General features: G+C 36.5%; 2 protein-coding genes across 25 annotated transcripts; both read right to left on the bottom strand.

The window, feature by feature from the left end:
* Positions 1 to 770: 770 nt before the first annotated feature.
* LOC147481317 (Haloacid dehalogenase-like hydrolase (HAD) superfamily protein) lies at positions 771 to 4,225 on the bottom strand. 3 transcript variants are annotated; one of them, XM_086580538.1, is made up of 8 exons: positions 4,088 to 4,225; positions 2,471 to 2,536; positions 2,295 to 2,360; positions 2,058 to 2,155; positions 1,839 to 1,964; positions 1,435 to 1,740; positions 1,277 to 1,342; positions 771 to 1,048 (listed from the first exon to the last, which is right to left on the bottom strand). In XM_086580538.1, exons 1-8 carry the CDS (start codon positions 4,155 to 4,157, stop codon positions 899 to 901), a joined length of 948 nt encoding a protein of 315 aa, XP_086436664.1. In that variant the 5' UTR covers positions 4,158 to 4,225; the 3' UTR covers positions 771 to 898. The 3 variants fall into 3 exon arrangements, with proteins under 3 accessions (XP_086436664.1, XP_086436665.1, XP_086436666.1); XM_086580539.1 differs by lacking the exon at positions 4,088 to 4,225 and adding an exon at positions 3,216 to 3,537; XM_086580540.1 differs by lacking the exon at positions 4,088 to 4,225 and adding an exon at positions 3,089 to 3,162.
* On the bottom strand, positions 2,295 to 22,024 carry LOC147481316 (flap endonuclease 1-like). 22 transcript variants are annotated; one of them, XM_086580517.1, is made up of 20 exons: positions 21,879 to 22,024; positions 21,676 to 21,792; positions 21,540 to 21,598; positions 21,391 to 21,450; positions 21,249 to 21,302; positions 21,108 to 21,156; positions 20,979 to 21,026; positions 18,242 to 18,307; positions 13,147 to 13,197; positions 12,955 to 13,071; positions 12,800 to 12,884; positions 12,046 to 12,127; positions 10,221 to 10,335; positions 10,051 to 10,107; positions 9,886 to 9,932; positions 9,759 to 9,813; positions 9,186 to 9,373; positions 5,590 to 5,718; positions 2,471 to 2,536; positions 2,295 to 2,360 (listed from the first exon to the last, which is right to left on the bottom strand). In XM_086580517.1, the coding sequence occupies exons 1-18, from the start codon at positions 21,888 to 21,890 to the stop codon at positions 5,637 to 5,639; spliced, it is 1,344 nt and encodes a 447-aa protein (XP_086436643.1). In that variant the 5' UTR covers positions 21,891 to 22,024; the 3' UTR covers positions 2,295 to 2,360; positions 2,471 to 2,536; positions 5,590 to 5,636. The 22 variants fall into 22 exon arrangements, with proteins under 22 accessions (XP_086436643.1, XP_086436642.1, XP_086436650.1 ...); XM_086580524.1 differs by lacking the exons at positions 2,295 to 2,360; positions 2,471 to 2,536 and adding exons at positions 4,833 to 5,112; positions 6,046 to 6,214 and having other exon boundaries at positions 9,186 to 9,389; XM_086580525.1 differs by lacking the exons at positions 2,295 to 2,360; positions 2,471 to 2,536 and adding exons at positions 5,411 to 5,513; positions 6,046 to 6,214 and having other exon boundaries at positions 9,186 to 9,389.
* Between the last annotated feature and the right edge of the window lie 5,070 nt (positions 22,025 to 27,094).

Genomic DNA, 27,094 nt, shown 5'->3' with positions numbered 1-27,094 from the left:
AATCCACAAGCGCACCACAATTCTCTATTATCAAGAAATAGTTACAAACACTAATATATCTCTCTCAATCAATCTCACACAAAGCACTCACAAAATAGCTTACCTAATTTGTAATCTATGCTCTCTAAATTTCTCTCTAATGTGTGATCTTAAAACTCTAAGGATGGGGTTTTATTTATAGACTCCCATCGAATACAAGTCCTAAAGCAAAAGAGAAACTAAAACTGATTTGGATAAAGCTTTATGTGCTGTCGGTTGCAATGAGACTCGAATAACATAACACACTATACATTTTCTGATGAGCTGATGAAGCTCGTACTTCCTTGCTGGTATTTTGCTTCAGCGTACTAGTAGTACACTACCACTAGCACCAAAACCATTCAGACTTCATGGCCATTTCTCCTATTTCGACATTTCTATGAATCTAGCTTGGTCCGATAAGATTATAGATTATTTGTGTTACTCAGTGCGTGGTTCTATTTTATATTGGTGTGGCACTTATGTTTCACAAATCACTAGGGGACAATTAGCTCAATCCGGAAAACTAAAAACCCGATGTCAGGCACCTGTGAGAATCGTAGGGCATAAAAAAAAAACGAAATATGTGCTGGGACTCATACACTATCAGGGCACCTCTCTTTCGAGGTTCGAGGATGATTTGACTCTTAAATGCTCACTCCATTATAATAACCATGCTTCGGACTGCAGTTCAGTGAAACTACAAATAATTAATAAATAAAACAGTCAAAACAAAATGAAAACACAGAGACTATTTATCATCCACTTTCTATTGAACTAGATTCATATTAAGATGGGACAGCCTTCCCACTTGTTCAGGAAAACAGAGAAGCTTGTGTTACAATTTTATCAATAGAGGGGAGTAGAAGTGTATAACTATTTAAGCAAGGACTATAGTTTCTACAGCAGTGGGCTGAACAACTTGCTCCATGTGGTCTTCTTCTTCCCATATCTCAGGCAAAGCTTCTTTGATATTGTGGATGCTACCCAAAGCGAGATCTGCTCCTGGAATTAGTTCTGAGCTTCCTACCTGCAAGAATCAAGATGCTTACATAAATATACAAGAAACGAGGCCAAATTGTATGTGTGAGTTTTTTGTTTCCTTTATTGGCTTTGTCACATATGGTTGGCGACAAACAATTATAACCATTTCACATTTATAGCCAGTTTCCATGAAAAAGATCAATAGTCATAGCAAAGGTATGTATGTATATATGGCACTAGTCGAGGAGAAATGCAACTAAAATGTAGTGCTTACAACAACTGTATGAAGTCCAGCAGCCTTTGCACTGGCAATGTTTCGAGTACTATCATCGAAGAAAATCTGTGAATAGCAAAAACATAATCAGAACTCTGCAAAAATGAAAATTCAGCACAACACTACTTTTAAAGTTGGAACCGAGGGTCTCTTATTACCGTTTTCTTTGGGTCAGCGCCTAATATCTGAATAACAGCGTCAAAGGCTTCCAAAGAGGGTTTACAGAGAATCAGTGATTTGGTGGATCGCAGATTCTTGACACTGTCGTCACTTTCAGAGAAGAAAGAATCATAGTCTGGATCCTCGGAGGAAGTAGTTTTGGAAGCCAGACATTTGTATTCTTCATCTTCATATTGAGTGTGAGGATTGAGAGATTCAAAGCATATAATGCCTTCGAAACAATCTTCTAACCCCAACCTACTAATAACTTGATTGGCGTGATTTTTGTCAGCGTTGGTAAAGATCTGTACAATTCAGTATGCCCACAATACACAATTAGAATGTTTCCGGTTGATGAATTTCAACTTAACAGAAACTACAACTGATTTACAATTGGACATACTATTTTACGTTGAGGCATGGATAGCAAAAGGTTCCTTAACACTGGATCAGGCTTCAACCTCTCATACGGCAATCTTCCATGAACGAAGGCATGAAATTCATCATTGTCGAACTCATAACCTAACGCCTGCAAGAATTAAGATAATTTGTTTATGTTCACGAAAATAATGTGCATACATGAACTAAAAACTGGTAAAATGATTCCTAAATTTATATTCACCTTTAGACCAGCCATTGTGGTTCCATACTCCTTGTACAGCTCCAAGCACATCCGGGGAACTTCACTTGCTTCAATACTTAAGTGTTGCAACATATACTCTGCAATTCACATTTTGCTCAAATCAGCAGAAAGCCAGTAAGGCTATAACAATTGTCGTGATTTAGATGTACACACTTTACTTATTACTAATTCTAGTATATGCCCAACTCATTGCAGGCAAGTTCTCGACAACCATACCTTCTATGTTCTTGCGGCAAGCATAATTTAGACCTGAGATCATGGGGTACAGTGTGTCATCCATATCTGTAACAACAATTCAGATGTAAAATAAAGGTCCTAGCTATTTACTTTCAATTGAAGCAGCTGATACTATGAAGGAAACTAGAAAGAAATTTGTGGAGTACAGAACATACCGAAGAGCAGGCACTCATACATGCATTCTTTGTTCAACCTCCCAACAACATCCATTTCAAAATATCCTGTGAAGAGGTCGAAAGATAGCATATAAGAAGAAATTTGTAGAAGTATAAACTATTGCATATATGAAATACACAGGAATAAGAATGATTTACTGGAAGCAACAAACAGATATATAGAAGAAAGAAAGTGTAAAACATTCAATAGCAAAGCATAAATGGATCTTTTTAGTTCTTACTTAAATAGAAAAATGACCATTAACTTTTCTTACATTTTAGTTTGGTATCCATTAATTATTACAAACCTTACAATAGAATCATATTAATCAAGAAAAAAGAAAAATTAAACCACCTTGTAAGCCCATTTGTTAGAGTAAAAGAATTGAACACAAGAACAGTAAACTGGAAAAGAAGAAATCAGCTCAAAGCTTATATAAGTAGATGATCTGGAAGAGAATTTTTTGTCACAGAAACCACAGGACTTACAATTAGATATTCTATGAAGAAACCAATGTTAAAATCCATCAATACGAATCACGTATATATCAAATTTACAGAGCATGAAAACTATAAATATTATATATACACACAGATAAAAACAACATAACACATTACTTAATCAAAGGCTCCCTTCAAAACTCCAATGAATGCACAATGCACTATTAGTACCTAAATGGCCTATATTTATACATTACAAAAAGAGCCTCATTTGCAATCAAAAGTGCACTGCAGAGGACGATACCTACAACAACTGAGGTGGTGAGCATATTCTTCTATATATTGTGGGCAGTTTCAAATTGTTTATGTCATCTAGTTTCTGGTTACTAGTCTCTTTCCATCATCGTCACCATTTGTTCATCAGTGCTTTTTGTGACACCCCCACATTTATGGATAACTTGTTTAAAATATCAACTTCACGGTTGTATTAAAGAATGTTATGACAGAAGGACTACATGCGTGTATGTTGGAACTTTATATTGTTCTAGAAATCAACTACCAAAGAGATAGATAGCTTTCTTTTTCGGTTTCTATATAAAGCTGATAAGTTCTTCAAAATTCAAATTGGTCTGAGAGCTAGATTCCCTACTACTAGAGTAATAGTATGTTATGTGGTTGGCGTGTAGGTAATTTAATGAGGGGAGAATTTGTTCTTATTCTTCTCAAAGTCGTGGATTGTGGAATATGAACGCATTACATTTTATTCCATGAACGTAGTATAGCTAGATACGATAAGATATGGTAGTGCCATACTGCTATCAGTACCATTATCAGCATGTGCATTAGCTTCTTGCTGACGTTGTTGTGTGATCGAGACCGGTCACTTGGTCGTTTGTCTAGTTGATGTGCAACTACAATGAGAATATCCGATCAAATATCTGTAATTACGACGACAGTTGCTTGACGAGCCAACACCTAGATGACTTAATGAATATATACATCTATTAGGTGATTACTATCTGCACGTAGTGAAGTGCATTGCTAAATGGTTAGATCACTAACATCACCATCAATATGACACAGCAACTATTGAATGATAGTGTTGCATAGGCCTACATGTAAAACACGCTATCTATCCCATTATATGCAACAGAATTAGGTGGAAATATACCGTACCTGGGAATACATTGTTTTCCATATATGCAGATGGAAAAGGATCGATATGCCTATCTCTGAATGTTGGCATATGAATAAAGGTGGAGGAGAACGTGTTTATGAGTTAGAACCTAACAAAGCTCTGCCTTGAAAAAAGGTTAAATCTGAACCTACACACCACGGATCAGCAATGCAATGTGTAAAACTTAAAAGATCTGCCTCCCTAATATAAACTTGGATTTCGGAAGGAAGAGAAGCGAGGCAATACCATTTGAAGTCTTTATATACCAAACACATTGTTCAAATTCTAATTAGAATAGAAAAAGGAAACCAAGATGTAAAAGTAGTCAATTCTGGCAGCCACAAAATTCAGACCTGGGAAAAAGTATACAGACTAATGATTGAATATCAATAACATATGAACCCAGCAAACGGACAACATAATCAGCCGTCCAAATACGCAATGTGTTAAACATGACAGATTTGTTCCCTCTCCCTAAAAACAAGACCCGCGTCCGATTTGTCCATAGTTCAGCTTTATCAAGACCCGCGTCCGATTTGTCCATAGTTCAGCACTAAAGCGAAGGGCTGAGAGGGCTTTAAAAAGAGAAACGAGGGGATAGATTCTTTATGCACAAAAATACGGTTACTTTATTTCTAGCACCCAACAATTTCTTATGTGATATAAGTATATAACATAAGGTTGAATAATCGTTGTGGATTAGACATTAGAGATATAGCTTAGCATCAACCAAAACGCGCGGCATTAGAATTGCAGTTGCTTAAATACTAATCTAAATAGCAATCGTCCTGTTTACAACTGACTCAATCTATATAAACCCGATATTCTCTTCAGAAATATAGTCAATACATCTTCCGACTTGCATTGGTTTTGTAAGATACTTGAGTTAAGGACTTGGTCGAGAATTGACCGGGTCTTAAATCTTGATATGAAATTTACATTTTCTCTAGAAGGAAAATAACTCTTGCCATACGATCAAGAAAAAGGCTGCTGAAGACTTGGAAATTCCCACCAAGAATTTTACCTAGAACAGGGTAAGAGTCAAAGTTACTATTAGGTGCTTCTACAGCTAAAATTATGCACACTCAGATAGACCTTTGCAGTTTTAGCGGGGCAAGTTTTGCCAGGATTTCAACCCTTTTTGATTTCGCTGATGGAAACGTTTTTGAGAGTTCTGTTCTGGAAGGGATGAAAATGTACAGACTACAGACTACTCGAGATCGATGGAGGTGAAATTTTGTGCATGAGAGGATGGATACTTTTTTGGGGGACACGTGTAAATTGGGGATTGGTCCCAAGCACCCCAAGTCCCTAACCAGTCAAAAACTCAATAATATTTTTCCTCATTAACTGCCTCGGAAATTAAGAAGCTGAATATGACAAACATTCGACATCAAAAGAACTACCCAGTTCAAAAGCAAAATCCTGCATTTTAAATGTCACGTTCAGATCCTCAAGATATCAATGATGTCAACCTCAAAGATCCTGCTTTAGTTCTAACCTGTCGATGCCTGAGCATTTTGATCAGCTTGTTGAATGTAGTAGATATTATGATACTTTTAGACAAGTACCATAAGTATCTTCCCTTAGCAGGCCCACCGCCATATACAAGCTCGTCAACAGAAGACAACTGCAAACATGTTGAAACCTCAAAGGAAAGAAAATAAAAAATGTCTCTGTATTGCAACTAAAAGAATAGTAAAATCAGTAACTCCAATAAAAAAGAATCACTTGAAGCAAAGGAAGCCTTGCGATATGGTAACTTGTTTCTGATCACTATCAAGATTACCATATATGATCCTATTAGTGATTCACAAACTAAACCACTAGGATCATATAATTGATTAACCCTTCACATGCCAATGCCACAATAAGTACTCGTGGTTTTTAACTTGTCGAGAGTGGTTGTCAATGCAAATATTCACATAGTCTACCAGTTGGTGGAAAGAAAGGTTACCCTGGATTAATAGGATACTTGACGCCTAAGAAAACTCTTGCAACCCGTTCATACCGAAGTTGGTATTCAATGTGAAAATTTGTGGGTCCATGAAGGATGGAGTGTATCACTTGCTATACTGCAGCGACATCATAGTTGATATTGAAGAACAAACCAATGTTACAAAGCACTGCACACATGTATCACTATCAGTGTGAAAGAAGATGAAACATATATAACCGCACACTAGAGCAAGATACGGTAGTTAATTAGAAGACTGTAAACTGCCAGATGTAATTCAGTGTAACCAGATTAATCAACATACTTCTGCACTGAAGGGTGCTATTGAGTATAGAGAACACTGCAATGGGTTTGTGATGGGTTTTGAAAGCAGAAGCAACTTCAAAAAAACAACACCATACATGAATTACAGCTAAATTAAACCCTGATTTGATAGTAAAGGGGATTTAGGACAAAATCAACACAAGTACACAACCTTCAATCCAAAATAGATCTTCTCAACACACATTGAATCCAAGAAGCCATTTGAACTAATATGGAGAAGGGCGATGAGGTGAAGGGTGATATGTTGACATAGTAGGGAAGACTAGTGGGCAAAAAGGTTATACAGTATATTTGGGAAGAGGGGAATGGGAGGTTGGAGGAGAAGATTATACAGAGAACAATAGGTGGGAATGTGGGATGCTGACAGAGCAAGCAAAATGGAGGGATTGTATCTCTTTAATTTTTTAAGGTAAAGTGAGGTTTCAGTAGATCAAGAGAAAAATAGGTCAAGAGGAAACAAGTACAAGAGAAAGGAACGATAAAAATACAGCCACAAATACCAAAACTACTCCTACATCCCAATCAAGAATTTCTATACAATATATTCTCCCATCTAGCAACAGAATGCTCAAAATGAATGCTCCCCGTAGGTCCATGAACACTTTACTCCAGTAACAAAGAAGAGCATTTCTAGCTAATACGACCCTCTGGAGGCAAGATGCTTTAACCTTAAAATGTCTTCTGTTATGTTCTAGCCATATAACCCACATAAGTGCTTCTAGAAGAAAATGGCCATGTTTGCCAATTATTACGGATCTCGACCACCCTATTAGGACTTACCCAAGACAACACAGATTCTCCATGGAAATAAGACCAAACTCACCAAGAGAAAGGAGAAAGGAGAACACAAAAGTACATGTTTAACAGACTATAGAGCACAACGGACACAAATATGAAAGATTCCCCTAAACTTCCTTTTTCTAAGGACAGCAGTGGTAAGAATCCACTCAAGTGCTGCACACCACACAAAGAAAGCAATCCTTTGTTTTGGAGGAAATTTGTCCAAACCCCCCACTTTTGTCACCACTTTTGAATAAACCCCCCACATTTGTAAACATCACGATTCCCCCCCCCCCCCCGCTCCGTTTGACTTCCATCCAAGTTCCGTTGGTATTTCACCTAATACCAAAAGTACCCTTTTATCTCATTATAGCTACTAGCATAGCAAGTCAAAAACAAGTCTTTGTTTATTTTCTCTTAAGCTCAAGCTGCGCCAAGTGTATCAAAACAGTCCAGTCTTCTTCTTTTTCTTCTCGCCTTCTCACTTTTTCTTATACTCCTCACTTGATTATACACCGTTTCTAACAAATCCATCAGTATTACCATCATCTATAACAAAATCATCACACAAATAAAACCCAAGTCCCAATGAGAACCCATGTTTCTTTCAAGCCTATAGAAATAGAACTCGCCATTAAAACTTCACTGAAACTCAAAGATTACTTTAATGTCTCGTGAAAACATAAGTCACACCAAACAAATAAACTCACAAAGAAAGAAAAAAAATGTATGTGGTTTTGCTTGTAACAAAATGCAATTCATTTCACCATATGGGGGTTGGATTATGAGGATATCGGAATTTGTGTGGTGTAAGGAAGAGACTGAAAGAAATAATCAATTGAATAAGAAATAGGCTAGGAAATGTAATGATGATGAATAGTTCGTCACTTCATCTTCAAACCGAATCTGAATTGAATATCTCTTTACCGATGAAATCTGTTGTGGGTCCTAAAACCATAAAAAGAAGACGAGGGGATGAAAAGGAAGACACGCTTGTGAAATGCAAATTTTGATATTCTCTGCTGGCTCGGCTTTGGATTAATGGTAAAGCCCAACAAAGAATTGTTTTGACTTGCCATGTTGGCTAACTCTAAGTCCTTGGATTAAAACCCATCTTGTGGCCTGTAATTCTAAGTCCTTTTCTTATTTACACTTAAAAAAGAGTTGTTAAATATCCGTTATATCCTTGGTTCAGGGGTAATTTTGGTATTAGGTGAAATACCAACGGAACTTGGATGGAAATCAGACGAAACGGGGGGAAATCGTGATGTTTACAAATGTGGGGGGTTTATTCAAAAGTGGAGGGTTTGGACAAATTTTCCTTTTGTTTTGTTGATAAGAAAGCAATTCTGGTCACAACCATTGAATCCCAAGTTCTGGAACCCGAAAAGCAAGGATACGAATAACACCACCAGTAGATCGGAACCAAGAACAAAGGATGCAATAGAAAGAGTAATTAGGTTAACACTTTCAAGTCTAGCTGTAAGAGAAGCTAACCCATTGATGATTCAATCATCAAAAGCTCTATGAATACCAAGATTCCAGGGATGTATACCATAAGAACTGATAATGCATTCAGAAATCGGTACGCCCATCAAGTTCTGACATGTTAAACACTGTTCATACTCCTCCCTCAGAGGCCTTCCTCCAACCAAGGATCGTCCCTACACAAAATCTTTCCACCCACACCCATTTTATATCTAATACCTCTCTTAAAGACATGATTACTGTTCATAATACCCCCCAAAACCCCAGTCTGAAAAGGGAGAGTGGTACAAATATCCTCACTCTCCCACCCAAAATGGGAGCTCCCAAAGCGGCCATAAGTCGGCGAACAACTAACAATAACATTGAATTTGTAATAAACATCCCAGCACATCCATTTTTTTATAAATCCTAATACTATAAGTTAGCCAACAATGAACGATAACACTGAATTTTATGCTTTCAAAAGTTACAGGAATCTCATGCGGAAAACAATCTAGCAAAAATTCATCGTATTATTGAATAGCCATTATTTTGTGCTGAAAACTCACCAACAATTTTGTTTTAGGCACTGAAGCAAACACCTCTTACGAATGGCCCTGAGAGCTTGGAACCCGTATCCAAAGTTGGCAAGGACGGAGCAGCCAAAGACCTTCAGCCTCAAGTGAGCAGAAACTTGCAGAGATAAATTCTTAGGGGTGATAAATGGCCGGTGGGCTCCAAGTATGCATTTGGTTTCCTGTCAACCAGTGCACCTAAGGAATTATTGATGTATTTAAACTTATAAGGAGTCCCCACAAAATTATATAGTAGCAACACTTCATATTTCTAATTGATGATGGCAGGCTTTCTCTTAAACGGACTAGTCCGTTAATGGACATGTGTCTTGAACAGCTTATATAGTGTCGTGAATAGTTTATATAGTGTCTTGAAAAACTTTTTTAATTTACGCTTATTAACTTTTTAATTTATGCTTATATATGACACTATATAAGTTGTGCAAGACATTATATAAGCTGCGCAAGACATTATATAACATGTCCGTAAACGGACAGTCCGTTTAAGAGAAAGCCTGTTGATGATGGATATAAACAAATTTACAATTGTTTAATAAAAACACATGCCTTAATTTTAAGGGGCAATGCTCTGCTCACCACTGGCTGAAAGATAGATTGCAACCTGTAAGTAAAAGTATCATAAACCTTATGAGAGCTAATGACTCAAACATGCTCATTATTTGATAATACTTACGGCCCATGGGAGTACTTGTTCTGTGCTGCTTTGATATTTTCTATGGCCTATATGTTCACAAAGTAGGAAAATCAATGCCAATGGTATCATAGGAATGTCCATCTTATGAAGGTGATGTAACCTTCAAAAGTTTGCATAGGAAATGTAAAATAGAACATGGCATACCTTTGTGACTCGATAATGATTGAACCCATTTTCATTCACCAGGAAGTTTATGAGCAGCTGAAAATATTTTGGGGGTGTGGAGCATATAATCAACGTAAATGTAAGAAAAAAATAAACACGTAAAAAGCAGCAGTTAGACTTATATGCACACCAAAACTAAAAGCCTTCACCTCCTCATCTGGCGTAGTCCACTCAATCTCAGCCTTCAGGTCGTCAGTGGATACTGCGGGCTCCTTAAAAAGATATCTAGCTTCTTGGTATGGCCAATTTTCAGGTATCTGGTACCTGCTCAACAATATAAGCGACATACAAAAACTGATGAATTTTGTCAATAGGAAATTACCACAACAAGTACGATGTCAGATATCCCACATCATGACTGACAGATGAAAGACAAAAATTGCCTTGTGACTGTAGTAGTGTCTTAATAAGCTTTTCAAGAAAATGTAACAGATTTTGCTATTGAGGAGATTTCCTTTCGAATAGCCGCAAGCAAAACCATGTATCAAAACACATAAGTATTTATTCTTTTCAACTACTTGCTAGGTGATATATATGAAAACTAAGTCACATTAACATGGATACGGAGTGCTTGACAATGAAATATAAAAATTTAAGGTATATCACACACAATGTGTCCAGGTGTCTGACACGGATACGTGGATACGTATCTGACACAGATTATTTTTGAAATATGGCGTGTCCATGTAACATAGATATTTCATAATGAAAACAAAACCAATAGGCGAGTGCATGTTCCACTTGGAAATAAATTCAAAATAAGGCACTCCGAACATCCCTTCAATCTTATTCAAAAGGTCTACCAAAAATATTATGGCCCCAATTCCCCTAAAGCTATATAGTCTTTTAATCTAAGTTACATTGACATGGATACGTGCATCCGTATCTGACACGGATAGGGAGTGTCTGACACGGCGAAATATATATATATAAAAACGAGGTATATCACATACAACATGTGTCTGTGTGTGTCTAACACGGACACGTGGATACATATCCGACATATTATTATTGAAATATGGCGTGTCCATGTAACATAGCCTCTAATGCATCATTGGAAGCATCTAGAACAGTTAATCCCAAACGTACAAAGAAAATGTTTTTTTCTTAAGATAACTTATCCAAGCCAATCCCATAAAAGATTTGAAATCATACTTGTAAAACGGAGAGTTATTGACCCAAAGTTTGTAAGTAAAATCCACTTGGTTTCGTATCTCTTCAAAAATCATATAGATTTTGAGTTCAGTTAACTAAACCAACCAGTATATTTACATAAAAAGAAAGATGTTGGTAAACTTCTCAAAAGTCAAAACCTGACAGAGGTGAGTTGGAGACCCGTAATGCAAGGATGAAGAGATATTGAAAGTAAAGAACGATGGAGGCTCAAGAAGTGGCTAAGAAAGATTTAACTCAGACTTGGACTGGAAAACATTGAACACGAGAAAACAATTAAAAGAAGATTGAACAAGTTGTTGATGGTCATGGTTGAACAAAACATGAACTCGTTCAAAACAATTGAAACAACCAAAATATGGATGATACTTTAAAAACACCTGAAAAACTTGATAACCTAATTGTTGGTACGATGACTTTAGTTGATGGTGGAAATATTATTAAAATTAGTTGTTTTAAATAAAAACCAGATAGATATCAGTATGAAGACGAGTATAGCAATATCTCTCTCACCCGCAAATACACGAATTTTCTCGTCCACACATGCAAGTTATTTTTCACCCCTTTTCGCCCCTCACATTTTTTTAATTACACCTTATTCATCATAACCCCGAGACTATGATCATACTTCATTTAATAAATACTAATTATGCAATCTCGGTTTCCAAACCCTAAAATTTGATACCCACTTTTTACAAAAGTATCATTCCAAAAGAGATAGTGTTGAAGAAAAAATATACTATACAAGAAAATGAAAGCAAATAAAAAATATAAAGCTTTGTGTCAGAGGATGAACCACACCTGACTTTGCTTATATTCTTCACTATGTTCTCTATAGAGCCATATCTGCGAACAAGTTTTAGAGCAGTTTGTCCCCCAATACCTGATGCATGAATTTTTTACATGATTCAATGTCAGCAGATACCATGTCGAAGAGTTAAGTTAGTCTATGTTTAGTCAGAAGTCCAAATGTGTCATAATTTCAGTATTTTGTTCATCATCTTTCAACGTTTCTGTCAACTATGGAGGCAGACTTGCATATCAAGATGCCATAGTATTCAATTTGATCAAGATTGAGACTTGAGGATGTTGTTTACCCCACATACCAGGGATGGTTAGTGGCCCCTTAAGGCGTTGTGATCTTAGAAGGATGGCTGACCCCAGGTAAAACGTATCGCTCTTGAGTTAGACCACTCAACCTGTCTTTAGTAGCATAACTTGAAAATCACTCTGAAATGGTTATTATCAACATCAAATATTATTTTCAATTAGGGATCTAAAAACTTGAGGTTGTGTGTGTGTGTGTTTCTATTCTGCTTGCAAAAGAACAAGAACAACAAAGTGCAATGAATCTCCTTGAACAGTAAGCATAATTTTAGGGGGTTGAGTTTTTTTTATTGTATTAGTAATTGGGATTCATGAGGGAATGGGGGAATGTAGTTATTTATTCTTAGCTCCTTGCTAAGTGGCTATCTTGATTGTAACACTTTAATTGGGAATGGAATTAAACTTTTAAGGATAAAAAAAAAAGATAAGCATAAAGTGTCCATACTACCTCGTATGCTTTCGCAATAGTCGCACCCACAAAGAACACATAAATCGATAAACTGATCCATGGTCAACTTTAGCTCCTCCAAAATCTGAAAGAAAACATCCAAGTAAATCCAAGCTTCAGCATATATGAAAAACTTTTCAAAAGTTCTTGTGCACCTTTGCAACTTCATATTCCACCACTAAGACTTTTCCTGAGCTACCACTCAACTGGCGAAGAAACAAGGGAGCTCCAAAAGTTAAGGTATCCATGTCTTCAGCAGCCACAGCATAAACCTAAAGAGACAAAATCTTTCATAAACTGCAACCAATGATCAAAAGATAAAATCATGAGAAACATATAACACATGCCTTTCCTGTTTTGCATAGTACCGCACATTCTGCCTCTGCTTCAGACAAAGCCTAAAATATTAAGACAGTAAAACTTAAAGTGAACTACCATACACAAACCAAGGAGAAAACTAGTAGAGCAAATTGAGGATAAGGGCATATATACAATTAAACTTAGTCATGCATGTGTACATAAGTATGTGTGCATCTTTATAAGGGCAAAACAAGAGGAACAACCTAGGATTTTGTCACATTTAAGCGCAAAAGCTTAAGCCTTGAGGCGTGAGGCCTAACCTTTCATGGAAAAATGCCTTGAGAAAAAGGAAAGAATAACAACAAAGTTTCAAACAGTGAAATTCTAATAGAACAAAAGGAAGAAATAAGAAAAACATGATTTTTGATTAGTCAAGTTACCTCGTCACCTACTTTAATGAAGCACAGCATTACCAAACAGTCTCTCAAGACCCAAAAGCATAAAGATACTAATACAGTGGGAATCCTACGACTTTTGGAGACCAAAGTCAGACTTAAAAACTTTGATTCCATAAGGAAGCTAGTGGAAACAGGGAGTACATTGTTAAATATTATCACAATCCATGTGGTAGAATCTGGGTCTTTTGGGATCGCTCACTTTATGAAGTTACATTATTTCAAGCTGCAAATACTTCTAATGCTAAGAACCAGAGATAAACTTTGAAGCGACATCAACTCTTTTAGTAGACTCGTTTGTGGAACTTTTGTGTGTGACCGGAGACTTTAAATGTCCCTACGGTTTCTTATGAAAAAGGAAGTGAGCCAACTCATCCAAGAGAAGAGCTGACCTTTATGAACTATGTGGCCTACTCGGGTTTATTTGCTCTTAAAGTAGCAGGTTCTATTTACACATGCGCTAACAACTCTAACGGCACAAACAGGAAAACGTCTAAAATAGATTTTTGCCAGGTGAATGCTCCCTGGACTAGTCTTTTGCCTTCTCAGCAACAGAGTTCTTGCCCAAAACATCTCAGACTGCACACCAATCATCATTCTGCGGCATGAAGCTTATAAGGCCTCTCCCCCTTTAGATTCAGCAATCATTGGTTCTTCTTTCACCATAGTTTTGCTGACTTGATTTAATATGTTCCCAACTAAGTTACATTGACACGGATAGGTGTGTGATGTAGATTGTTAGCTCATTGTTTTGAAGATATAGGCGTGCGCCCATGTTTTCTTCTCATATTATAGGTGTGCGCCTATAGCTCAAGTTCAAGCCCAATGGGTTGAGAGTCCACTAGTTTAGTTATTCTATTTTGGTTGTTGCCCACATGGCGTGTTACTATTGGTTTATTGTTTTTAAGGTTGTTATAAATAAGGGCTTACGGTTAGGGTTTTAGTCAGTTGTTTTAGTTGTGTTTGTGTTTATGAACTATTGAGTGATTATCAATGAAGCTGAGACTTTTAGGGTTCTATAAAGTGTAGATTTCGATTAAGTGTTGCTTCCACCACTACAATCTATATAAGTGCGTCCGTATCTGACACGGATACAAAGTGTCTAACACACGGCGAAATATAAAAAATTTAGATATATCACATACAATACATATCCTAATTGTGTGATTTGTGTCCGACACGGACACGTGGTGTCGACGACTCCACGTGTAAGGGTGGAATTCAAGCTAAACAAGCCGAGCTTTACCGTGCTCAAGCTTGGCTCCTTAATTACACGAGTTTTAAATTGAGCTCAAGCTCGGCTCATATAGTTAAACGAGCAAGCTAGCCAAGCTTAAACGAGTCGAGCCCGAGTGACTCGGTTATTTTACACTACAAATATGCTATTTGAGCTAAATGAGCCGAGCTTCATCAAGCTCATTTGTTACACGGGCTTTAATTTGAGCTCGAGCTTGGCTCATATAGTTAAACGAGCGAGCTCGAGCCAAGCTAAACGAGTTGAGCCCGAGCCGCTCTGCTCGAATTCCACCCTTACACGTGGATACGCATCTGACACAGATTATTTTTGAAACATGGCGTGTCCATGTTACATAGGTTCACAACTATTCAAGGAAACCCTATAAACCTCTTATACTTAGACTAAACAACTGGTCAAAAGTCTCCCTCTTCTCAAACCTTCACTCTGAAACTGCATTAAATAAGCGGAGAGGCCCCAGGATTTGCCTGTTACTATGCAAGGTTGTAGATGCCTCATATGGGATTATAAATCTCAACAGAAAGAAACTTCATGATCTCCAACCCAAGCTTCATAACACATTCTTTCATACAAACCGTGCATCCTTAGAAAGAGAAACTAGATTGACCTATATAATTCTTGCAAAATAGTGTCTGGATTTAAAAGAGAGAAGTGAATGTCAACGGCTCCACTATATTTTCATAACCCATAAAAGAATGAAAGGTATAATTTCTATAGGCTCTTACAAGAGGAAGCAAGTGAGGCTAGGAGAGACTTTAAACTGATAGCTCAAAAATTTATCGAATACTGTGAACTTATGAATATCCTTTACGGCAAGACTCTCAGATATCACGAACTAAAGCAGGAAGTACACAAAAGATTAAAAGGAGGACCTAATCAGAGTTGATCAGATTATGAAATGAGAATAACACTTTCTTATGTAGAAGACACCAAGTCTCCTGGGCCAGATGGGTACTTTTCAAGTTTAAGCAGAACAGAGTGGGCTATATACTGGTTCAGGCTATCAAATATAAACTATCAACTCCATAGTACCAAAAGGAATCAACTCACTCTACCTCCCTTTGCCTAGTCCCAAAGAAGCAGAACCCTACAAAGGCTGAACATTTCTCAGACCAATAGCATGTTGCAATAATCTTTATACATGTGTTGCCAAGATTATCACTGTTAGAATGAAAGGTGTAATGATTAAGTTAGTTTCTAATTCTCAAGCTGTATTCATCCCTGCAAGGAGCATCCAAGACAATCTCTTAATAGATAATGAATTGATCAGAGGATTTAATAGGAAGCATGTCTCACCAAGATGCTTACTAAAAATTGACATCAAGAAAGAATTTGGCATATTCAGTTAGCAAGCAATGCTTCGAATGGTAAAGACTAGTCAAGTTTCCTCAAAGATTCAAAATTATTTGTATCGGTTAAGTATAGTTTTATTAGTATATATGAGAACAAGGATACAATAGGAGGAGATATCCTACATTACAGATGCATAAGAAGATGAAGAAAAACATAAAAAAAAAAAGCAAGTCCAATCATCTCATAATGGACTCCCAATTATACACAAACGCATCAAATGGTATGTCTCGGGTCTCACTGTGCACCTTTCTATGTTTCGAGATGTGGAACCTACGGAATGATCTTTTTTGTTTTTTTTTATTTGTAGTTTGGATATCTCATCCTTTTTGTAATTGTTTTTCTTTTATCAATATATATGTCCTAATTTTACCGATAAAAAAAAACTGTGCACCTTTGACCAGAAAAAAAGGTGCTTTGATGGCCAACACAACTTTCTCCATCGGTGTTGTGATGCCTTCAAAATGTGATTCCTCTTTAATGAAATACCCCACGAAATCGCTGTATGAATGTATGTATACTAGAGCCACACAATACTTGCTGTTTAACATGATCGACATGAAGGCTACATAAAGGGAGGAAAGGATTGGGGCAGTGTGGGACTTCGAGGTTCTGAGCTATTTGCTCAAAGAGGAAGGACTTTTAAACCATCCAAAATGCAAAAACAAAAACAAAAACAAAAACAAAAATGAAAATCTTATAACTCGCTTTTGCTCTTTTCAGATGATGTTATAATCTTTTGCAGAGCCGGCCAAGACTAAAATTCAACTTGTTATATTGAAGCTCTTTGAAAAAGCTACATGCATGAAGCTTAATCTCAACCAATGCTCTAAACAAATGCTAGGTGGTAATCAGGCAGTTAGAGACAGCCTAGCACCTAGACCTTCTCGACGGCGCCTAGACTGGCTAGGTGCTAGGCATGTTTCTTTTTTTGCTAATATCTTACTCATATAAGAATCTATATGAGGATGAAAAGCAACTTGGTGAGGATGTGGCTATGCATCACCATGTAAAGATAAAATTGAGTGTCAAAGACTCGTAGTCCTAAACTTCTCAACCTCAACTAATTGGACCCAAAACACGTCAATGTGATAACCATCTTGAGTCAATGTTATTGGTCTTGGTGGTTCATAAGTTGTTTTTTGAATGAAGTCCATAGGTTGTTTGTTTTTCTTTTTTCCAATTTTTGCCTTAACTTTTAGTTTCCTTTTTTCTTTTGCTCCTTTTTATTTTTTTCTTCACTTCTTTCTGATTTTTCTACAAAATTTTTGAGATTTTTCTATACTTAATTTTGAATTTTTTGATTTGCTACTTTTTTCTACTATACATTTCAATGTAGAGGTTCATACATTTCATTTGCATGCACCATGAGTACAATTTTGAGAAGTCATTTGTAGTATTCTTACATACTAATTTTTCATTTTTCACGACATACTTATTTTTAACACATACTTTTGGAATTTTAATTCACCACATACATAGTCACACACACCCACACTACACAAAATGAAGAAATCAAACTTTACATACTTATCAAATGTATATGAATGATCCAACCACACATTTACCATAATTCGAATAAATAACACAAACAAAAATACTTCTTAGGAAAAAGGCATAAGAGTTGAAGAAGATTGCAAGTGAGCTGCTCAAGTTTAATAGAGAGACCAGGAGAGGTAGAGATTGTCACATGACCCTCACAACTTCTTCAAAGACAAAAACCTTTAAGAGATGTTTTGAATTTTGGAAAGTACAGGTAGAGATTGTCACATGAACAAAATATGGAAAATGAGCAGAAAATCTTAATTTCGAATGAGCTGGGAAGTTTAGAGTTGATATCTAAAAGGCACATTTCAACAAAATGAGTTTTAAGTGTTCAACCAAAAGTCTTTAGGTCACTTTTGTCCGTGGAAACTATAACAAAAGTATTTAAGACAAAAAAGTAAGAGAAAACCCATAAATATGAAAAATTATCCCCATAGAAACTGTGGCTTAACTGGAAGTGCTAAGGGTCAAGCCTCTTGTGCCTCAAGGCTTACCCCTTGTACCTTCAAGAGGCTACGTAACAAAGAAAATAATTACCTCGATTACAGGCACTCCCATTAGTCTTAAAAGCTTTTTGCAGTCCTCATTATGTTTCCTTGTCACCTGCAAGAAACAAAAAAGACATGCACAATTATTTTCATGAGATTATCACTTTGAAAACAGGTAATCCCATGGTCAGCAATCATCATATCTCAACAAGCAGACAGAAATACAAGATAAACATTATTTGCATACAGAAAATACACCCATTAAGCATTTGAGTTGATCTTCTGTCCTTGATAACAGGAATATTTCAAATTTTGAACATATTAACCGGTGATTGACACTCAAGCTGTATGTACAATGACAAAGGAGTGTGGAAGAATTAAAAAACCAGAGACGACATTCATTTAGGCCAGGGGAATAGGTATTTAACTGGAAGTGAGCCTAGTGTCATACCAAATAAGTCTTGTATGCATTGTTGCATGGTCAAAGGGATGCATCCCATGAAGAGCTTGCTCTTTCCTTTGTTTATATCTTGACCTGACGCATCTTGATATCTTCTCAGCAAATCAGCTAGATTCCTTAGCCCTCTAATATGACCATTTGCAAAAATATAGACGTCATCTGCCAATAATAGATGAAAGGGTCCAGGAGTCCCATTAAAGCTACACATACGGTTTATCTTATCGCTGGTTCTTAGAAATGTGAGTCCCCTGTTAAGAACCTCCTCGGCTAGTGCAACAAAGCATTTGTGGCATTGGGTCACCTTGCCTGGTCCCGCTCCCTAATTTAAAGTAACCAGTTAACCACAGGGTTGGACCAAAACAGAAATGTGTGCACTACTAATAATGCTCATGACCCACCGGCACCAGATATCATCAAACCCAAATTGCTTCAAGACTGCAAGTAAGAATTCCCGTGAACGGGTATCAAACTTGAGTGATGTCTACCTTGAACCACATATTGCCCCCCAAATCTTTCAATTATCATTTCATTCACCATTTTTTCTGCTAGACCAAATCATGAGTCAACAAAAAAAAAATTGGATGTCTACCTCTTGCACCGAAAAGTGTTTTTATATTCCATGCTCGATTGTAAAACTGTAAAAGGCTCTATCTATCTTTGTAAGCACTCTCCTTCCATCTGGTTATTGCACCATGTGTACTTGAGTCCAGTATGAGGGCTGTAAACGAGTAAGCAGTTATCCACCCAGTTGGCAAAGTATGAGATAGATGTATTACTTGCAGGTCTTATGCTGTTCTTTTCATCAACCTTCGGAATGGCATCAAAGTCTCCCATTATAGCCATGGTATGTTTTGGCTATTAGTGTTCTCTAGGTCTTCCCAAAGTAGTCTTCTCTGTGCCTGCTGGCAACTTGCATGAACAACAGATATGAGCTGGTTCTTCACTACAGTAGTAATGTGCTGATCAGTCATGGGCACTAGCAGAACTTGTAACCCAATTCTCCGGAACATCAGAATATTTCCCAGTCTATTTGTATCATCAGAATGCAAAAGGTTCATATTAAAACTGTTAAGTCCCAGCTTATATGCAAAATCACTCATAGGTTTCACTTTAGATTCAGCAATGCAGACCACTTGTGCCTTATTAACTATAGTCAAACCACTGAGTCTTGAGCAAGTCTCAGTGTTTCTAACACCCTTAAGTTCCAGAAAAAAAAAATCTCATTAAAGACATAGGGGGGGGGGGTTAGTACCTCAAAACTTGATCTAGTGGTAGGTGGATCACCTGTTTTGTGCTGGAGCACTACACTGGTTCAAAGTGTTTTTCTTTGGCCTTTCACTTTTTCTTTTTTGCACCTCCCATGCATTTTTATCGGTCTGCAGTTCATCTTGCTCTTCCTCTTCCACAAGATATGCCCACTTAACCTGAAGAATCTGAACAGCTTCAATCTCAGCTCTATTTGGAAAAACAGCTTTGGCATCACCATTTACTTGGTCAGTGTTACTTGAGCTTGATCAATAGGAATTTCAGCAATTCTAGTTAGAGACACCAAATTTGCTTGAAGTCCAATGTCTGAGTTTTCTCTGTGCTCATTGTTAACAGGGCTGTGTGCTACTTCATCATGTTCGGTACTTGTTGTCCCCTGACTATTAGTGTCACTAACATCACTAACCCAAGGTTGTAGGTCAGGTACTGCATCCCAAAAAAATTCTGAGCTACTAGTTTCCTTGTGAAGGACTTGATCGACTTGCTCAAGTTGTACCTCCTGTGCTGGTGCAACAGTAACTTGCTACACTCATCATCACGAAGTACACTTATATGCATCTAAACAGGGGGAGCCCATAAAGAGATTATGTAAATCTCCTCATGTATCCGGACATATTACATCTTTAGATAATAGGTTTAACTCTTTCACAACATGCAAAGATTAGTGGTGGCAAGTGTTATCCCCAACATCAGCATCCCATGAAGAAATTTACCTTTGATGAAATCATCTTTATCTACTTACCCAGTATTTGATTTGTTAAGTTTTGGCTTCAACCATAGATGATTACGAAGAGAAGCTTCGTACAATGCTCAGTAACCAACCAAACACAAATTGCAAAATATAATTGTATACAATGCAGATGCACTGGGACCAAAAAGTTTTGCAGGTTCATGAATTATACAACATGCTGATATGAGAATAAACCTAGATATAAAGTCCAACTCGTCATCATCTACATGGCATTGTGTACATATCTGGGGTCAATTGACTGAGCTAATAAATGTCATGGCGTCAGTAATATGCATATATAGGACATAGAAACATAAGGCAAAAACGCACCTTCACAGTACGTTTACTGTACTTCTCAATGTCTTCTTTAACTCCGCTCTACAATACAAACATATTAAATCAGAACACATTAGAAAAAGACCTTGGTCATAAATATAATTATGTTCTCATTGCTCACACCTCTATTGCAACTGCCAAATCTTCAGCTGCGTCCATCCTTTTCAGATACCTGTATAGTTCGATTAACAAAATATACATGTCACGTAAAAAATGACAATATAACCAAGATACCCAAACAGTGAACTCTAAAAGAAAACGCACCGTTTTGCCAACTCTTGCTTCTTCATGTCCGGCGGCTTCCCATCAAATACATACCTGCAATTTGCATCAAACGAAATAACACAAATGTGGCGAGCTTCTAAATAACTAATGAGTCAAATTTAAATGAATAACAATGTATTACACAGGTTTTAATCCAGCTTCCAAAAGACGAACCGTCCTAGAAAACACTCCTTGCAAGTGGCTACATCAAAAACAAACCATAAAACTATTAGACATGTCTATAATCTAGTTACGCATTCTTTCATTAAACCATTCGTTATTGGTCCGTACCTTGTAACTTCACCAGCATCATTAGTTAACAATTGTGTCCCATTCCTCCCTACCACAATCTAAACACACGCACATTTTAAACATTTGAGTAGGTAAAATAAAGTTGCGGGAAGGGTATAGTAGTAAATGTACGTACTAGAAACTGATAAATGATAGTGCTAGCATCGATAGCAATTTCACAACCAGCATAGCTTTCAAGTGTCCGCTCTTTTTTGCAATTAGGCGCATGTATAGCTAGCAACTTGGTCAGACCCTTTAATTTGAAAAGTAAACAATACCCACGAATTAACACGTGTCAAGATATTGTAATAGAAAGAAATGATTAGAGAAATTGGTTACCTTTATGCCCATAGGAACTCAAGTGTGGAAAACGAATGTGAGGAAAGAGATCCCAAATAACAAGTGTCAAAGTGGGGTTTTATATATGGGCTCAAAGCCCGAGTTAATTGGGCTGTTGGGTAAGCCCATAGCTCCTTCGTTCCTCTAAAAAGTCCACTTGTCAGTATTATATTATACAATATAAGTGGGCTTTGGATGATTCTCCCCCCAGCTACATTTTAACATTTTATTCACGATCACGATCACGATCACGATCACACATTAACATAGGCAACTGCAACCATACCATATTACAAAATATATCACAATATTTCGTGATATATCAAAAAATCAAACAAAGATATATATCATGATATAGTCATCGACATATTCAACTGTAAATATTGGCGATATTTGTAGATATATCGACGATTTGTCAACATATCACCAAACAGTTGAGTTTATCGCAATATATCAGCGATATATAGACCGAACCTACTCTACACTTTTCTAAATGTAAAATGTTTTTGCTAAGTGTGCTTGGTTCGACTCGAGTTGAGCACTAACGTGCCTACCACTAGTACGTGCCACAAGCTTGCTATGTAAATATTGGCTCTTAAATTATTCATAAAGTGTGTGGAAATTAAAATTAACAAAATAGAGTTTTTAATAACAATTAAGCTTTGTGGGAGGGATTGAACTTAGGTTTCTTCTGAAAATGGTAGGCCCACTAGCTAACCACTAGAGAATGAACAACATTAATATTCATAGACCAATCTATTATTGTATGCCTATTAATTTGTGCAGTGCAACCCAATAACCCTATTTCTTTGCTAGGTGGAGGTATGAGCTGGGCCTGATTACATTACAGAGAGAAACACTAATATTCCAAACTCAAATTCTTGTAAAAACAAAGGTGTTATAATTTTTTTCTTCTCTCGGTTCTAAGAGCACCATGAATCCCAAGCTTATTGATGTTAAGCATATATCTGAACTTGTATTTGAAATTCAAAACATGATTTCATGAGGCATATAACAATCCAAAATATGTGCAAATAAATTAGTTAGCAATTTTGAACACTAGAATTGTTCATATTAAAACTATCATCACATTTGATGAAAATATTGATGATATCTGTAGATATTTGTTGATATATCGTGATATATCAACGACATTTGTAGTAAAAAATACCCACACAGAGTTTGTTGATATTATAGATATATCCACGATATTTGCAGACGGCCCAATATAAAATATCCCCACGTAGGAGGATATATATATCCACGATACATATCTATAAATCCAATATTGATATATTGCCCTATCCCGATATTTTGTACTATGACTGCAACAACTTTAAAAGCTTTTGAAATGTTGTTAGTCCATACTTTTCATGAAGTGATACATATGCATTTGCACCACGAGGTGCATTGCCAAAACGCCAATGTTAAACTTCTTTCTCACCTTATTAGAAAGAACAACCTCATCACAATCTTACATGATTAACTATGGGGTTTCATATTGACACCACTTTTTTACCAAGGACGACCCAACTACTAAGTGGACCACAACTTAAACAAACTATGGTTAAACTTACTAAGGGCGACCGACCCATTACCAAAACAAAAGAGTAGAAACAAGTGGAATAAAATCATCTCCATAGATAGACATGAGATGCGGTCTGTACTACGTACCTATTTGCAGATTTAAACAATGGACGAGGTGATAATTATTTGAAACCTCATCCGTATAAAGCTTGAAATGGTTTCGAACTCCTAAACATGATTGTCAAAGGGTTTATGAATACAACTGCGAACTAATTTTTATGCCCTAGTTCAGCAACTCATACACGTTCCACTAGGTCTTTGTTGGATTGAGACATGGTTCATCCAATTTCAAGACTAAAATTTTAGGACTCCATTTGAAATTGGAATTCCATATTATGCTCCTTGGGTTATATCGTTTACCTTAGTGCCTTGCTAAGGGGTAAGGAGAGGGATGGAAAAGGATGAGTACGCTAAGAAGTGTGGACCTAGTTGGTACATTTTAGTTACTATGCAGATGCCTATTCACCACTAGTCTCATTGCAGCGAAATAAATTGCTTCATCAATGAAATACAATTTATCATTAGAAAATAAAAAAAATAAAAAAACATAGTTGATTCAAGACCGATGTAATAATATATCAGGTGTAATTTCTTCTTGTATTCATTACCTATATGCAGATACTAGAGACCATTTGCATAGATCATGTGTGTAGTTAATACTGAATCCCCCATTGACAACTCAAAATCCAAAGTCAATATTAGTATCCCCAACTGAAATTTGGTTAAGGAGGGGCCAGTCATAGTTTTAGAAGTGCTTCTTCTCTGAACACACAATCATAATCCATTTATTTGTAAACTTCACCCATTCAATTCCTCTTAAATGAAAAAAGAAAAGAAAACACAACTCAATGCACATAGAGTTGCACAAGTATCACAGCTAGTGAAGCAACTTAATCTAAAATAATTGGTTGATCTGCAACCCCGTCCACTGTTGTTATTAAGCTTCCCACTACTTCTTTAAATCCAGAATTGTGGTTCGCCAATTTCTTAGTCCATCCATCAGCTGCAAGGTGGTGATATTTCTTCCAAATTAAAATAGAACTAGTTCATGAATCAAGCATCTGACTTGCAGTTTCACAGACACAAAATGATTTCCATTTACATGTACAATAGCAATCACTTTCGGTTTGCTTGGGGGTGGTGTTCTCAGTGGTACAAAAGTGTGGCAAAATGCTGAAGAAATTGACACAACCACAACCTGATATCTTGACGCGATGAGAAAACCCATATATAGGGTAATAGAAACCACTTCTCTCATGAGCATGGGCTATCAAATGTGTCTAGCATATCTATAAGTGTATTAAAATTTTCCTCACCCCTAAATAGCTTTGTATGTTCTTCTTTGTAAAAAGCAAGTTTTGCTCTAAAGTCTTGACGAACTGCCATCCACCCTATTTCAATGTTCATCCCCATGCTAAGTGCTATAGCTCGAAAACCACAATTTCCATCGCTATCAACATTGTATGCACTTAATATCAATGTTCGAAGAACTTTTGGAAGTTCACTTACATTAATTCTCTGCAGGCTAGTTCGTATAACGCTTGATTTAGTAGTGAATGGTTGTGTTGGCCTTATAGCTTTTAGTTTCTTTAGAGGTGGTGGGGAGGATCAGAAAGTGGCACAGATGGAGACTAAGATGAAGCTTTGTTAGATGTGTCAATCGGTAGCTCAAACAAAAATGGATCCCACTTTGTTAAATGGTCAGGTCCTAGCAATTTCTTCCTCCATCCAACTGGTCGACCCTTAGTTTGAACTTTTTCCCTTGGTTGAATTAACCAAGTTGTTTGCGGACATCCAATTTCTAATAGTTTTTTTAATATAACTGATAGTCAATGTTTTTAGGTTTGTTCATTCAAGTCCAAAGTCCGTAAAACGTCCTACTAGTCAAGTTACCTTACTCACGTGGGTTGGTAGTATAGATCGAGTAAGGGATCGTCCAAACCTCACAACTGAATTTACATCTTCAAGGTAATTAGTGAGTAGGATTTTAGGTAATTTCTTATGTTGCTCAATTAAAAGTTGGAATGCAAGTTAACGTAAAATTACAAAGATTGATTTGTTAGTAAACTAGATAGAGAGAGAGAGAGAGAGATACAGGAAGAGGGTTAATCATAATCATGCAAGGTCAGTTACAAATTTTTAGAGTACCTTATCACTACATCTCTAATCCATCTTGAGTTCATAGACAAGCCCGAAATGGTGTCGAGTATCGATCCCTAGTAAGATGTACTCATCTCTGAGTTCGTCTCACTAGCATGAGGAGTTGAATTAACATTCAATCTCTGGAATATCACTTCAACTCCTGATTTAATTATACATCAGCTGGGTAAACTGGAGGGCTAACAGATACCAAAGGATTTTGCACGAGACTTGACCTAGTGTTAACTGGGTCTCGCACGAGATTGATCTGGAGTATCAACACTCCAAACTTGGTCAGACTCAGTCATTTTAGGACCGGATGTATAATCAAGACCTATTTTCCTAAGTAGTAATTCTAGACTACTAAAATGTAGCCTGATCCTCACATGAGCATCATTAACCTTCCCTTTGGGAGGGTTTTAGCTCATGGTCTTTGGATGGATTTGATGTCTTTGATGTATAAAATGAAAAAGTAAGAAGAAGCAAAGTAAGAACTGGAAATTTAACTTGAAGAAAATAGATCTTATTAGAAGTTCAAGATTTCCTGTATCAACCTAATATAAAAGCTTCAAAGAAAAGAAAATACCATGCATGAAATGTAAACAAAAAAAAAAAAAAAAAAAAAATGGAATACAAGAATGAATAATGGAATGTCCCCTTTCTCCAACATCCCAAAAGATATACCCCCCTCTCTCACATGAAGCCTTCCAACATTTATTACAAGTTTGTCTTTTTTTCTTTTCAAATCATCCAAACTTTTTTCACACCTTTTCTAATCAAAAGTCTAGTCATGCATTTAATTCTTTGTCTTATCTTGTTTTGCAAGCACTACTAAAAAAAGGGCTTATAAGCTCAGCTAAAAGGTGAGATGTTAGAGTTTTTATCTCGGTTTTCTAGGAAAAAACAACCGAGGTAAAATCCACTGAGGTAATAGAGTTTTATAAAACCGAGATAATAAGCTACTAAATTATCTTAGAAGTCTGACATCTTATCTAAATATATTATCTCGGTTTTCTAAATAAAACCGATATTATATAGAATAAAACCGAGATAAATTGTTGATTGAAACCAATTAGTATAGAAGAAAACTAAGATGTTTTTTTATTGAAACCGAGATAATATCAAAAAATAACCGTGATAAATTCTTTTGGAAAGAGAGATTCTTGAACAACCTTTTATCTCACCCTATGTCAATTTTTGTTGGTATTGCTCATGACAATTAACCAGCAAATAAAAACCTGTCCCAAACCACCACATTTTCTTTCATATTCATAAACATCAACACCAATTAACAAAACAACCCAACATAAGTAAATTCTTTGAATAACTTATTTCATTAAGAGAAGAAAGAACAATGTCGAACATGAACTTAACTTTCAAAGAGTACTAGTGATCAATCAATTATATATAGAAACTCAAATATTGTATCAACTACTATTCTTCGAACTATAATAAGATATTTTTTTAACCTTTCTCTATATATTCAGGAA

Source organism: Coptis chinensis, chromosome 8 (assembly GCF_015680905.1).
Source record: "Coptis chinensis isolate HL-2020 chromosome 8, ASM1568090v1, whole genome shotgun sequence".
In the NCBI taxonomy this organism is placed as follows: Eukaryota; Viridiplantae; Streptophyta; class Magnoliopsida; order Ranunculales; family Ranunculaceae; genus Coptis; species Coptis chinensis.
The sequence above is the reverse complement of the archived record's forward strand: the minus strand, read 5'-3'. Positions and strand labels throughout refer to the sequence as shown.